Raw genomic sequence first — 15400 nt, forward strand, 5'->3', positions numbered from 1 at the left:
TATAGGTACCAACACATATAATGGTACACATATATAAATGCATGTAGAACATTAAATAAAAGCCAGGCAGTATGTGACACACAGTTTGATCACAGCACTTGGGAGGCAGAGACAGGTGGGTATCTGTGAGTTTGAGGTCAGCCTGGTCTTCAGAGGAAGTTCCAAGATAGCCGGTGTGATATCAGCACTGGTGTGTGCCAGGCATGGTATAATGGTTCATTCCTGTCATCCCAGCTCTAAGGAGGGCAGGGACAGGATGATCCTTCTAACTTACTGGCTAGCCAGTGTAACCAAACAAGCAAGGTCTGGTTTCAGTGAGAGTGGAATTGTCTCAAAAAATAAGGTGGAGAACATTGAAAGGGCACTTAACCTCTGGCCTCACCTGGTGTACACACACACACACACACACACACACACACACACACACACACACACACACACACACACACATGAACATGTACATAGACAAAAACTTTTTTGAAGAACTTTGTATCTGTTCGTCATACTGATACATGACTTTAGGAGCTGAGTTAAAAAAAAAACTATTTATTAGTCAGTGTGCTTCTTAGTGACTCATTGTTACTAATAAGATATGCTTGGGACTAGAGAGGTGGCTCTGTAACAGTACTGGCTGTTCTTCCAGAAAACCCAGATTCAAGTCTCAGCACCTGCATGACAGCTCACAATTGTTTGTAACTCCATTTCTAGGGATCTGTATGAGGGATCTGGCACCCATACACATACATGCAGGCAAAATACCAATGTGCATTTAAAAAAAAATCAGAAGGGGGCTGGAGAGATGGCTCAGAGGTTAAGAGCACTGACTGCTCTTCCAGAGGTCCTGAGTTCAATTCCCAGCAACCTCATGGTGGCTCACAACCATCTGTAATGAGATCTGGTGCCCTCTCCTGGCTTGTAGACATACATAGAGGCAGGATGTTGTATTCATAATAAATAAATCTTTAAAAAAAATCAGAAAAAGTAAATATGCTGCCTACCAGGGATATTAGGGTTGATACTGAGATTAGGAATGGCTAGTATAGAGAACATGTCCAACTTTTTTTGTTTTTTTTGGTATTAGAGACAGGGTTCCTCTGTATTGTTTTGGAGGCTGTCCTGGACTCGCTCTGTAGACCAGGCTGGCCTCGGACTCAAAAGAAATCCCCCGCCTCTGCCTCCCGAGTGCTGGGGTTAAAGGCGTGTGCCACCAACACCTGGCTACATGTCCAACACTTTTGAAACTCTTTTTCTCAGTTTGAAAATAATGTATAACCTACGTACCTGGGATAGGTAGTGAGTAATAAATAGACTTGAGCCCATAGAGAACAGATATTTTTTTCATTGTGTTTCTAGGCTACTTTTGATATCATCTCTACCCACATGTCTTGTATTCTCTTCTTCCTCCAATTTTAGTACAGAGGAAAATCCCAAGAGAGAAGACTATTTTGGAATCACAAATCTTGTTGAACATCCAGCCCAGCTTAACCCTCCAGGTAATGTTTGTATTATCCAATATTATAGATCATGATTCTAGAGCAGCATTAGCCATAGAACTTTACACAGAATGGAAAAGTTCTCTGCCTGTGCTTTCCAACCTATTAGCTGGTCTTTCCACATGTGACTGTTGTGCACTTGAAAACTGAATTGCACTAGTGAAACTGAGAGCCTTATATTATAAATTTTAATTAAGTTAAATAGTATAGCTAGCTGATGGTACTGGACAACATTGAGTATCAATTACCAAATCAAGGCCTCATCTGCAATTGGTCTCGATGGTGGATATCAAAAGTGGGACTTTTGTCATGCTGATTCCACCACTACTGAAAACTGCCCATCTGATTTCATTTGTGTTTGCTTTTACTATTTATTTATTCTGCTGTTTGGTTAGTTTATTTATTTTAAAGAAAGGTCTCACTTTGTAGCATTGCTGGCCTGGAGCTCACTGTGGAGACTGTGCTGGCCTGGTACTTGTAGAGATCCTCCTGCCTCTGGCCCCGAGTGCTGAGAGCAAAGGTGTGTGTACCACCAGGCCCCTTACTCTTCCCTTGCTGTCTGTTTTGGTTGTTTTCATATCCTGGCTTCCTTTAGCATTGTTAGCATTAAAATCTAATTCTTCAGATACCCATTATGCCATTTGTTATTAAATATAAGCCAACTCGTTTGTTCCTGTGCCTGGGTGGGGATAAGGGTGTGAAGAGTCTGTTGGAGACACAAAGGTCTATAGCATAAAAAACTGAAAAGTGGGAAATACATGCTAATTCACTCACTTCCACAAATCATCTGCAATTTCTTTGGACAGTTTTCCTAGCAGTGACCACCACATGTGTGTGCATGCAGACACACAAGTGCATAACACTCATGTGGGAGTCAGTGTACAACTTGTGAGTCATGTGTTGCTGGCGCCCATGTGTGATCTTTGTCTTTATTCGGTCTTTTGGTTTTTTTTCGAGACAGGGTTTCTCTGTGGCTTTGGAGGCTGTCCCTTGGTAGTCCAGGCTGGTCTCGAACTTACAGAGATCCGCCTGCCTCTGCCTCCCGAGTGCTGGGATTAAAGGCGTGCGCCACCAACACCCGGCATACTCAGTCTTTTTTAACAGTAAAAGTCTGGTAGCAGTTGACTCAAAAGATGATTTAACTTGGTGTGTTAGTACATGTCTATAAACCCACCACTGTGGAGACTTGTGATTCAATGTAAGCATGGGATACCCTATCTCAAAAGAGGCAGTTTTGGGGGTTTTGTTTTGTTTTTAAACTTGAGTAATGTGTATAGTTTAAGATAGAGACAGCAGAGGTTGTGGTTGTGGCAGTTTTTTGTAGTTGAATGTCTTCAGGAAGTCACTTAGCGCATTGAGAATTTTCTCATAGAACAGCTGATAAGCCATCTTTATAAAAGGATGTGCTTACTGAGGTCTGGCAGTGGTAGTGCATGCCTTAATGCCAGCACATGGGAGGCAGAGTGAGTTCCAGGACAGCCAGGGATATATAGAGAAATCCTGTTTCGAAAAACAAAACAAAAGTTATGTGCTTACTAGCGGGCCATAATGGCACATGCTCTTATAATCCTAGCACTGAGGAGGCTGATGTAGATAATCACTTCCAAGTTTGAGGCAAACCTGGGGTGCAAAGAAAGACCCTGTCTCAAACAAATGAAAAACTGAAAAGAGAGTTATGTAGATCCTAAAGGATTTTAATGCTTTCCCTCAGGATGAATTGAGATATACCATAGTGGCAAATTCACTTGGTAATAGTTCCAGTAAGTTCACAAAAATATATAAAGGTCAGATATCCTTTGTCCAAATGCTTGACACAAAAGTGTTTCAGATGCTAGTTTTTCTTATTTTGAGATTTGCATAGCATTTGAACATTTCTAATGTGGAAGCTTAAAATATATTAGTAATAGTCAAAAGTTTTTAATTTCAAGGGCAAGGGAGTGGCTCATCAGGTAAAGCGTTTGCTGCACAAGTATGAAGACTAGAGTTTAGATCCTTAGTGTCTGCATAAGTGCCCAGCAGGCATGGTGGCCTGTTTGCAGTTCCCCAAGTAGGTAGCGATGACCACCAGCGTTTTTAGTATATAAATTAGAGAACAATCAAAGATTCCAGTTGACCTCTGTACATCCACACAGGCATACACATATGGATATACATGTGTGTCTGCACACCATACACATACAAAAATTGAATTTGTGACGCTTCCTGAATTTCTGAAACTGGGAAAATAACTCAGTTGATGGAGTGCTTACCTTGCATGCTTTAACCCCTAGATTGGATCCCCACCTCTGCATAAAGGAAGTGTGGTGCCATACACTATAATTCCAACACTCAGAGAGTAGAGAGACTGGAATAGTAGAAGTTCAAGGTCATCCTCAGATACATGCTGAATTTCAGGTCAGCCTGGGATGCATGAAACCCTACCCAAAAAAACATGGATTTTGGTGTATATTAAAGATTTTAGGTGTTTAGATTAGGGACATTCAACCTATAATACAAGTTAAAATCAGTGACTCAGGTTTATCAGATTCTGCTTAACTGTCATAAGTATATATCAGAGGAATGTGAGATTTTGATTTGTTTTTTAGAGATAGGGTTTCTCTGTGTGACAGTCTTGGCTGTCCTAGAACTTGCTTTGCAAACCAGGCTGGACTTGAACTCACTGAGATCCTCCTGGCTCTGCCTCCTAAGTGCGGGGATTAAAGGCATGAACCATCACCACTCAGCTGCATTTTTTTTTAAGAAAATTTATTTTTATTTAGGTGTAGGTGGTTTGTGGGAGTGGTGTGTGGGTATGTATGCCAATATATATAGACACACACACAAAGGGGGGGAGGGGGACCTGGAGTTTACAGGCATTTGTGAGCTGCATAATATGGGTGCTGGGAATTGAACTTGGGTCCTCTGGAAGAGCAGTAAGTACTCTTAACCATTAAACCATCTCTTTAGCCAGCTCCTTCTACAGGATCCTACCCCCCCTCCCATTTCCTAGTACTAAAATTGAGATGTTGTTTGTATAATGGTTTGTATAGCTTCATTTTCAAGACAAAACATGTAGGTTAATGGTTTTTAAATTGTATTCCATGGAAACAGCAAAGTTCAGAAAGTAGGACTTGAGTGAAATTCTAGAAACTTTTATCTCTCCAAATCCTTACCAGGGCTATTGTTTACACATTGCATTTGGTGAAAGTATTCAACCGTTTAAGGAAAAACAACCTAGAACATTGTTTTTTCAGATATTAATACTTATATTTAATAAAACATAACGAAATTATCCCTCTCACCACTTAGTAATAAGCCAAGCACAGTTAGCGAATGTCTGTCTTTGCAGCAATTTTGAGGTAGGAGGTAGAGTTCAAGGCCAGCCTGGGCTACAAAGACTGTGTCAACCTCCCTCTGTCTTCTATGTGATGGATACTTACCCAAATCCTTCTGTGATCTGTAGCTTTGGTAACTCGTTTTTTCTTTGTCATAGTCGACAATGATACACCAGTTACTCTTGGGGTATATCTTACAAAGAAGGAACAGAAGAAACTTCGGAGGCAAACAAGGAGGGAAGCACAAAAGGAGTTACAAGAGAAAGTCAGGCTTGGTCTGATGCCTCCTCCAGAACCCAAAGGTACGTGTGTAGCTGGCCCTGCTACCACCAAGTAAGTCAGTCTGTCTGTCTTTTTTTCACCTAGAGGCACTTTAACTGGTTGGGGGTAGGGGGTGTTTGTTTCTCTGAAACATTAACAGGTGTTTTTGTTTTGTTTTCTTTTTGATAATCTATGTTGCGTATTCTTATGACAGACCAAGACATTCTATTAAAGAGTCATTTAGGGCTTGTTTTTAAGCATTATTTGCTGTTTTGGCTCCCCAGAGACTACAGAAAGGATACTAGTTTTCAGATTAATGAAGGCAGGCAGATCTCAGAGGTTGGGGCCAGCCTTGTCCACAGAACTGCCAAGGCTACATAGAAAAACTCTCTCTAGAAAAAACGAACAGCCAGGCATTGGTAGTGCACGCCTTTAATCCCAGCACTCAGGAGGCAGAGGCAGACAGGTCTCTGAGTTCGAGACCAAGCCTGGTCTACTGAGTGAGTTCCAGGACAGCCTCCAAAACAATACAGAGAAACTCTGTCTCGAAAAAACAAAAAAAAAATCCCACACATTTTGAAAAATCTGTAAAGCCGGGCGTTGGTGGCGCATGCCTTTAATCCCAACACTTGGGAGGCAGAGGCAGGCGGTGAGTTCGAGGCCAGCCTGGTCTACAAGAGCTAGTTCCAGGACAGCCTCCAAAGCCACAGAGAAACCCTGTCTCGAAAAACCAAAAAAAGAAAAAAAGAAAAATCTGTAAAAAAAAAGAAAAGAAAAAAGAAAAAAAACAAACAAAAGAAGACAATAGTTGTAGTATTTATGGAATTTTATACATAATTCTTAGTATATAGACAGGCATGATGACACTGGCTGGTAATCCCAGGACTTGGGATGGTGAGACAGGAGGATCTCATGTTACAGACTAACCTGTATTACACAGGAAGTTCCAGGCCTGTCTTAGCTATATAGTGAGACCCTATCAAAAAAGAAAAGTGGGCATGGTTGTGAATACCTTTAATCCCAGGAATCCAGAGACAGAGGTTGGCCTGGTCTATATATTGAGTTGTGGGTCAGCCATGGCTGTATAGAAAATGATCCTGTCTAAATTTATTTAAAAAGAAAAAAACTTTCCAAAAATAGAGAGCTAAGCATGGTGACACTCACCTGTCTTCCCAGTACTTGAGAGTCTGGGCCTTGGGGATGGTAAATTTGATGCCAGTCAAGGCTGTATAGGGAGATCTTGTCTCAAGAAAACAAAAATAGCCAGGAGCTGGTGGCGCATACATTTGAGGCGAGCGTGATCTACAGAGTGAGTTCCGAGACTGGCTCCATAGCTACTGAGAAACCCTGTCTTGAAAACCAGAAAAGAAAACAAATGCTAGAGAGAGGATTGCTCAGTGGTTAAGAACAGACTGCTCTTGGAGAGGACCTAGGTTCAGTTCCCCCAGCATCTAGATGGCAGCTTAGAACCATCTCTAACATGCCTTCTAGACTCCATAAGCACTGCACACCATGCACTTACATACTCACAGGTACAACATTCATATACATAAGCTAAAACTAAAGTCCTTTGTAGTGGGGAGAGTTCAAGACAGGATTTCTGTGTATCTCTGGATGTCCTGAAACTGCTTTGTAGAGAGATCAGTCTGCCTTTGCCTCTGCCTTCCAAGTGCTGGGGTTAAAGGCATATGCCACCACTGCCTGGTTTATAGGGTTTGTGTGTGGTTTTTGGTTTTTCAAAACAGGGTTTCTCTGTATTGTTTTGGAGGCTGTCCTGGAACTCACTCTGTAGACCAGGCTGGCCTTGAACTCACAGAGATCTGCCTGCCACTGCCTCCTGAGTGCTGGAATTAAAGGCGTGTGCCACCAACGCCAGGCCTTTGTGTGTTTTTATTTTTTAATGCTAATGAGAAATAAATGCTTTTGTGATAAAAATTACTGAATTTTTTAGAAAGGTTAGCCTTCTACAAAATCTGTTAACTGAGTGGGATTTTCAAGGTAGAAATTATTGTAGAAAGTGAAATTTGAACAGAGATTTGAAATAAACAATGTTTGTGAGCAGAAAACAACAAAACAGATTGTCCTAGCTAGAGAAATAGCTTAGGAGATTAGGAGACTGATTGCTGTCCTCTCTCCATTGTAGTGAGAATCTCAAATTTAATGCGAGTATTAGGAACAGAAGCAGTCCAAGATCCTACGAAGGTAGAAGCCCATGTCAGAGCCCAGATGGCAAAGAGACAGAAGTAAGTGTGGTGGGTTGGGTGGGGCCCAGGACACTGCCTTTCCAGACCCTCCTGGGGTCCATATTGGAGGGAGGGGAGAGTCCTCTGTTGCTCTCTCTTTCCCTTAGCCCTGCCTCTGACCTGCAATGCCTTTCTCACTTGTGGATGTCCTTCCTGTCACGACAGAGCGCATGAAGAGGCCAACGCTGCCCGAAAACTTACAGCAGAACAGAGAAAGGTCAAGAAAATTAAAAAGCTTAAAGAAGATGTTTCACAGGGGGTGCACATATCTGTGTATAGGTAGGTGTCCACATAGGCAACTGTCTCTAAAGTTTTTTCTTTTTTGAGACAGGGTCTCTACATAGTCCCAGCTGACCTAGAACCCACTATGTAGATAGCTGGCCTCAAACTTAGAGATCCCCTTGCCTCTGCCTCCCCAGAGGTGCTCCATCATAACCCCATGCTTAGTGCAGAAGTGCTGTGGCCTTAAAGCATACCTATCACACTATTCATCCCTTGTAAACTATGAAACACCTCATTCCTCTAGAAAGCATTCATTTTTGTTTCTGATTGGTTTTGTTCTTCAGACAGGGTTTCTCTATGTAACAGCTCTGGCTGTTCTGAGCTATAACTTTTTTTTTCTTCTTCAGTATTCTGTCTTTATCTTGATGTACTATAGTAAGCCTTCCATCCTCACTCCAGACTGTTAGTACCCTGGAAATATATTTTTACTTTTGTGTCTTCATTTTATACTTCTAGGTTAGCTCAGGTGTGCCTTCTGTTTTTTAGATGTGCTTATTCTATTAACTAATTCTTTGTCAGAGGTGGCACATTATTATAAAACTAGTATTTATTTAGATTAAAATTTTGAACCCAGTGGAATGATACATGCCTATAATTCTAGCATATAGGAGAAACAGGACAGTTTTGAGCTTAAGGTTAACCTGTGCTAGCAAGTTTTTGGCTAGCCCAGGCTGGAAAGTAGCAAGACAAATTCTAATAATATGGAGGAGCACTTAACTGACAGTCTTCTCCCTATTGTCTTATCTCTTAGGACCACTGCCTATAGGTAATTACTGTCTGCAGTTTTTGATATCTCTGTCTAAAAAATTTTCATGAATATATGGCATCGATGTTACAGGCATCTAGAGGGGACAAAATTTAAAGCTTTTTTATACCTTCTGAAACAATGAACTTATAAATACTTTGGTTGATAGCAATTACCTCTCCTTCATTCATGGAGTAAATTCTAATTACTTGCTATGCTGAAATGTAGTACTAGTACTTGGGAGGCACATGCAGGCAAATCTCTTGAGTTCTAGGCTATCTTGGTATACTAAGTGAGTTCCAGGCTAGCCAGACCTACATAATGAGACCCTGTCTTTAAAAAAAAGAAAAAGAAAGGAAGAAAGAAATGTATTTACAAGAGCATAGAAATATAGTTGTGTACAAGGTCTTGATTTTTTAGAAAGATGAACATTTAGATTCTTTATTTGCCATTCCATTCAGGCAGGTTTCATGGTAAACTAAAGACGTAACTAAAATTTCCCTCTTCTAGAGTTCGAAATTTGAGCAACCCAGCCAAGAAGTTCAAGATTGAGGCCAATGCTGGGCAGCTGTACCTGACAGGGGTGGTGGTACTGCACAAGGATGTCAACGTGGTGGTAGTGGAAGGGGGTGAGTGTGCAGACCTGAGAGACCTCTAGACAGCCCTGACCCTGACCCTGGGTGAGTGTGCAGACCTGAGAGACACTGTGTGGGAGAGTGCATTGCGGGCAGAAGGAAGAGGATCCGATGTGTGTCTGCTTCTGTGTGTACTGCAGTAGAAGGCCACACTTTGGTTCAGGGTTAGTTCACCTACCCAGTACTGTCTGAGCACTAGACAAGCTCAGATGTTCTTTCTACTATAGTCTTTGCAACTCTCAAAATTCTCTTTCCAGGCCCCAAGGCCCAGAAGAAATTTAAGCGTCTCATGCTACATCGGATAAAGTGGGATGAACAGACATCTAACACGAAGGGAGATGGTGAATTGGGGTTAGAAGGGATTAAATGGGAGTGCTGTGGGAGGTGGGAATAGTAACTCTGCCTATTCTTCTTTCACCTTTGAAATGCTCTAGTGTTTCACACAGACTCACTCGATTTTGTTTTGTGAGACGGTCTCACTGTATACCTCTAACTGGCCTTGAACTTGTAAGATCTACCTGCCTCTGCTTTCTTTCTTTCTTTTTTTTTTTTTCGAGACAGGGTTTCTCTGTATTGTTTTGGAGGCTATACTGGAACTTGCTCTGTAGACCAGACTGGCCTTTAACTTACAGAGATTTTTGCCTCTGCTTTCTAAGCACTGGGATTAAAGGTGTGTGCCACCCTGCCCAGCTAGGCTGACTTACTTTGACAGTACAGCTATATGTGCTTATGCAATATTTATTGTGTTATCATACAAACTAGTAGTAGAAACTAATTTTTCCACTTGTCCTTTAAGGATTTTCTCCCAGGTGACTTCCCTCTCTGTCTTGGTTGTAATTCTGGTTTAAAGAGTATATTTAAAGTCAGCCAGCTCTGTTCATGTATACAGTATGTATTCCATATTATTCTTAGTCAAAAATTTTTTGGGTGGGGAGTGTTCAAAATAGGGTTTCTCCATGAAACAGTCCTGGCTGTCCTGGAACTCACTCTGTAGACCAAGCTGACTTTGAACTCATAGAGATTTGTCTTCCTCCGCCTCCCATGTGCTAAGATTAAAGGCATGTGCCACCACAGCCTGGCTAGTCAAAAGTTTCTTGTTAGCTATGACATGGTGGTTCACACCTGTAATCCCGCCACTCATAAGGATGACCTAGGAGCTCAAGGCTCCTGAGCTATGCAGCAGTTTTAAAGCAGCCTTTGAGTTCCCATCTTAAAAAAAGTTGGTGTTTTTTGTTTTTTCGAGACTGGGTTTCTTTGTGGCTTTGGAGGCTGTCCTGGAACTCGTTCTGTAGACCAGGCTGGTCTCAACTCACAGAGATCCATCTGCCTCTGCCTCCCAAGTGCTGGGATTAAAGTCATGCGCCACCAATGCCCAGCTAAATTGGTGTTTTTATTTGCTCCATTTCTAGTGTTATCTACCCATAATCCCAGCACTCAGAATATGGAGGTAGGAAGATCTTGGGTTTGAAACCACTAAGGAGATATGGACTATATATCCAACCCTACCCCCCCCCAAATTTTTTTTAATCAAAGTATTGAGTGTATAAAAAAATTTTCAGAAAGCTGTCTTTGAACAGCTTTCTACTTTAATCAGGAAAAGATACTTTGGGTTTTGTTTTTTTAGGGCTTTTTTCCAGGTTTTATGTTTGTTTTTGGAGACAGGGTTTCTCTGTAACAGTCTTGGCTGTCCTGGAAATCTCTCTGTCGACCAGGATGGCCTCAAACTCACTTAAGATCTGCCTGCCTCTGCCTCCCAAGTGCTGGGTGGGATTAAAAGTGTGTACTGCTACCACCTGCCTCTTGTTTTGAGATAGGGTCTCACTATACAGCCCTGGCTGGTCTGAAACTTTGTATATAGAACTAGCTGGCTTCATATCCCACAGAGATCTTTCTTCCTCTGTCTTCCAAGTGCTAAGATTTAAGGGATAGGCCATCCTGCTCGGCCACAGAAGATACTTTGGAGCTAGGACTGGAATTTAGTGGTTAAGCATTTGTCTACCGTGTTCAAAGCCCTGGACATTGGGCTGTGGGGTGGGGATGGAGTGGTGAAGAAAGAAAAGATATTTAGTGAAGCATTGTTGAAGCTTGTACTCCTAGCACTCAGTATACTGCGTCAGAAGGATAGTCTCAAATTGAAGGCCAGCTAAAGCTACAGGGCAAAACCCTGTCTTTAAAAAAGAAGAAGAAGAAGGGCTGCAGCGGTGGCTCAGTGGTTACGAGCACTGACTGCTCTTCCAGAGGTTCTGAGTTCAATTCCTAGCACCCACATGGTGACTCACAGCCATCTATAATGAGATCTGGTGTCCTCTTCTGGTGTGCAGACAGACATGGAGGCAGGATGTTGAATTCATAATAAATAAATAAATCTTTTAAAAAAATGAAGAAGAAGAGGAAAAGGGCTGGTTGATGGTGGCACTCTCCTTTAATCTCAGTGAGTTCCAGCCTGGTCTACAGAGTGAGTTCCAGGACAGCCATGAATGACATTTACACAGAGAAACCCTGTCTTGAAAAAAAAAATTAAAACAAAAGAAGAAGAAGAAAAAAGGTCAGGTGATGGTGGCACTCTCCTTTAATCCCAGCACTTGGGAGGCAGAGGTAGGTGATCTCTGTCAGTTGGAGGCCAGCCTGGTTTATATAGAGAGTCTCAACAAACAAAAGAAAGATTGAGCTCGCTCTTTTGTCTTTTCCAGATGAGGAGGAATCTGATGAAGAAGCTGTGAAGAAAACCAACAAATGTGTGCTCGTATGGGAGGTTGGTAATCTTTGTAAAGTGCTGAAGTAGAGAGTCAGCTGGGATATTTAGAGCAATTTTTAGTACATACACACCGGATGTGTATGAAAATGCTGGTGTTAAGAATACAAATTCTCTCTCTCTCTCTCTCTCTCTCTCTCTCTCTCTCTCTCTCTCTCTCTCTCTCTCTCTCTCTCTCTCTCTCTCTCTCTCTCTCTCTCTCTCTCTCCCCCCCTCTGCTCTGCACGGGTTGGTTACCTCTCACCCCCATTTTCCCTCCCCGTCCACCAATAAACTCCACGTGGGATCGTTTAAAAAAAAAAAAAGAATACAAATTCTCAGGGCTGGAGAGATGACTCAGAGGTTAAGAGCACTGACTGCTCTTCCAGAGGTCCTGAGTTCAATTCTCAGCAACCACATGGTGGCTCACAACCATCTACAATTCAGTCTGGTGCTCTCTTCTGGTGTGTAGACAGAACACTGTATATGTAGTAAATAAATCTTAAAAAAAAAAAAAAACAGAAAAAAGAATACAAATTCTCAATTGGAAATTGCATATTTCCATGCCTGAATGTGAGAGGGGAGTAAATGATACTTCCCCCTCTGGGTGTAGTGAAACATAGACTAGATCTAAGAATCTGATGGTGGATAGGTGGACCTCAGAGTGTAGCCCAGTGACAGAGTGCTTCTCTAACACTCATTGGAATCCTGAGTTTAATCCTCAGCTCTGCAGCAAAACAATAAGTTGCTGGCAGAGTGTCAGCCAGCTATTCAATCTGAGTCACACAGTATCAGATTTCATTGCCTTAGCTATGAAATACAGGTGTTAGTTGGTCTCCCTGATTTGTTGGTGTAGTTGATAATAAATTAAAACAGACCCAAATTCTACTCCCTACACTCACATTGAGGGTGCTTACAACCTCCTAACTCCAGCTCTAGGAGGATCTGACCCCTTGGCTTTGACAGGTACCTAGAAGCACATTAGCACATTTTTCTAATTTTTTAAAAAAGATTGAAAAAAGCCGTGCGGTGGTGGCGCATGCCTTTGATCCCAGCACTTGGGAGACAGAGGCAGGCAGATAGATCTCTGTGAGTTGGAGACCAGCCTGGTCTACAAAAGCTAGCTCCAGGACAGCCTCCAAAGCCACAGAGAAACCCTGTCTCGACACCCCCCCCCAAAAAAAGATTGGAAAACAAAGATATATCTTTGTATATGAGAGCTTTGCCTGCATGTATATATGTATGCATCTATATCACTATGCATGCTCATAGAAGCCAGAAGAGGGTGTCAGACCCTCTGAAACTGGAGTTACAGGTGGTTGTCAGCCACCATATAGGTGCTTGGAGCGGAACCTGGGTCGTCTGCAAGAGTAGTAATGGCTCTTATCTTTTAAGCCATCTCTGCAGCTCAATTTTTTTTACCAGGTGGTGGTGTGCATGTCTTTAATCCCAGCACTGAAGAGGCAGAGGCAAGAATCATTGTGAGTTTAAGGCCAGCCTGGTGTACAAAACTAGTGAGGGCTGTTACACAGAAAAATCCTGTATCAAAAAGCAAAAAAATTAAAAATGATTTTTTTCATTTTAAAATTCATTTATATTTTATGTATGAGTGTTCTGTATGTATACTGCATGCCAGAAGGTATCAGATCTTATTCTAGATGATTGTGAGCCACTGTGTGGTTGCTGGGAATTGAACTCAGAACCTCTGGAAGAGCAGTCAACCCCTAATGGACCAGGCTGGTCTTAAACTCACAGAGATCCACCTCCCTCTGCCTCTCAAGTGGTGGGTGCCACCACCACCTGGCCTGAAAGAGTTCTTTTTTTTTTCTTTTTTCTTTTGGTTTTTCGAGACAGGGTTTCTCTGTGGCTTTGGAGGCTGTCCTGGAACTCGCTCGGTAGTCCAGGCTGGTCTCGAACTCACAGAGATCCGCCTGCCTCTGCCTCCCGAGTGCTGGGATTAAAGGCGTGCGCCACTAACGCCCAGCTCTGAAAGAGTTCTTAAGAGTATAGACTGCCTTATATGACTAACAACATAGGCTCAGTCCCTAATACTGGGGGTGGGGTGGGGAAGTGTTTTAGTCTCTGGTTCTAAAACAGTAACAACAACAACAACAGAAAACAGAAATCCGTATGTATAATAATGCAAATATCTATAACATGAGGTTATAATTATTTTATTGTGGAATCATATTTCAGCAAGTCATGTTGCTACACAAATGTTATTAGGTGTCTTGAGAATATTATGGCCAGGCGTTGGTGGCCCACGCCTTTAATCCCAGCACTCGGGAGGCAGAGGCAGGCAGATCTCTGAGTTCGAGGCCAGCCTGGTCTATGAAGTGAGTTCCAGGACAGCCTCCAAAACAATACAAAGAAACTTAATCTCGAAGAAAAAAAAAGAATATTATGTCAGTACACCTTGAATCCCAGTGCTCAGGGGCAAAGGCAGGGGGAAATCTCTGTCAGTTCAAGGTATACCTGGTCTACAAAACAAGTTCTAGGACAGCCAAGGCTACACTGAGAAAATCTGTCTCAGGAAAAAAAAAATACTATGTCTTAAGTAAGTTAAAGTGGTAGGGTGCTTGCCTAACATGGTAAGGATCTAAGTTCAATTCCCAACACTGGAAATGAGGGATAATTAGAAAGCTTACTAAAATTCTTGTCTCCTGGGCATTATGTGTATTAGGATGCTGAAGTAGGATTTCTTATTCAAGGACAGTATGAACTAATAGCAAGTTATTGTTTTCAAATAAGTAAACAAAATTTTTTCTTCTTACCTAGGGTACAGCCAAAGACCGGAGCTTTGGAGAGATGAAGTTTAAACAGTGCCCTACAGAGAACATGGCTCGTGAGCATTTCAAAAAGCATGGGGCTGAACACTACTGGGACCTTGCACTAAGTGAATCGGTGTTGGAGTCCACTGACTGAGACTACTGCTAGCCCTTTGTTTCCTCCGTCTTCTCACTCTACTTCCCAGCCTCACCCCACCTTGCGGGTGTGATCTCAGAACTGTGCCAGGCAGTTGTTGGGGCAGAGACTACCTTGTTTACCCAGTCAGCCTGGTGCTACCCTTCATCCTGTATGTGCATATGATTAAAGAGTTATTTTTAAACTTAGTGTGATGTTTTTCATACTGCAATAGGTATTAGGGTTTGGTTTTGTTGGTGATTTTCCTTTTACATAGGATCCCAGCAGTTGAAGTCTTTAAATAAATATCTGACCTCATCCTGAAGCACAATGATAAGTACAGTTTTCTGGAGCAAGTAAATCAGTTATGAGATGAGTGATAAAATACAATATATTTTTTTAAGATTTATTTATGCTGGGCGTTGGTGGTATATGCTTCTAATCCTAGCACTCAGGAGGCAGAGGCAGGCAAATCTCTGTGAATTCGAGACCAGCCTGGTCTACAAGAGCTAGTTCCAGGACAGGTTCCAAAGCCACAGAGAAGCCCTGTCTTGAAAAAAAACAAAAACAAAAAAATGTATTATGTATACAGTGTTCTGTCTGCATGTATATCTACAGACCAGAAGAGGGCACCAGATCTCATTATAGATGGTTGTGAGCCACCATGTTGTTGCTAGGAATTGAACTCAGGACACCTTGAAGAATAGTCAGTGCTTTTCATAGTTATAGTGTGTTGTTCTTCTAAGGTCAGGTTCTAGGAAATCAGTTCTTCAAGTGGTTATGGATATTTAG

At 42.0% G+C, this 15400-nt stretch overlaps 1 protein-coding gene across 3 annotated transcripts in view; it reads left to right on the forward strand.

Moving 5' to 3' along the window:
- Prpf3 (pre-mRNA processing factor 3) overlaps window positions 1-14813 on the forward strand; it is a 30287-nt gene extending 15474 nt beyond the window's left edge. For 2 of the 3 annotated variants that reach the window (XM_005084261.4, XM_013123829.3), the window contains 8 exons: window positions 1414-1493; window positions 4966-5109; window positions 7212-7311; window positions 7477-7590; window positions 8849-8967; window positions 9231-9314; window positions 11664-11725; window positions 14483-14813. In XM_005084261.4, the coding sequence (XP_005084318.1) occupies window positions 1414-1493; window positions 4966-5109; window positions 7212-7311; window positions 7477-7590; window positions 8849-8967; window positions 9231-9314; window positions 11664-11725; window positions 14483-14629 (850 nt within the window). In that variant the 3' untranslated portion in view covers window positions 14630-14813. Of the gene's footprint in view, window positions 1-1413; window positions 1494-4965; window positions 5110-7211; window positions 7312-7476; window positions 7591-8848; window positions 8968-9230; window positions 9325-11663; window positions 11726-14482 lie in introns of all 3 variants that reach the window. The other variant, XR_001197355.3, reaches the window with a different exon arrangement.
- The last annotated feature ends 587 nt before the right edge of the window (window positions 14814-15400 follow it).

The sequence above is a fragment of the Mesocricetus auratus genome, unplaced genomic scaffold (genome assembly GCF_017639785.1).
Source record: "Mesocricetus auratus isolate SY011 unplaced genomic scaffold, BCM_Maur_2.0 Super-Scaffold_100009, whole genome shotgun sequence".
Classification (NCBI taxonomy): domain Eukaryota; kingdom Metazoa; phylum Chordata; class Mammalia; order Rodentia; family Cricetidae; genus Mesocricetus; species Mesocricetus auratus.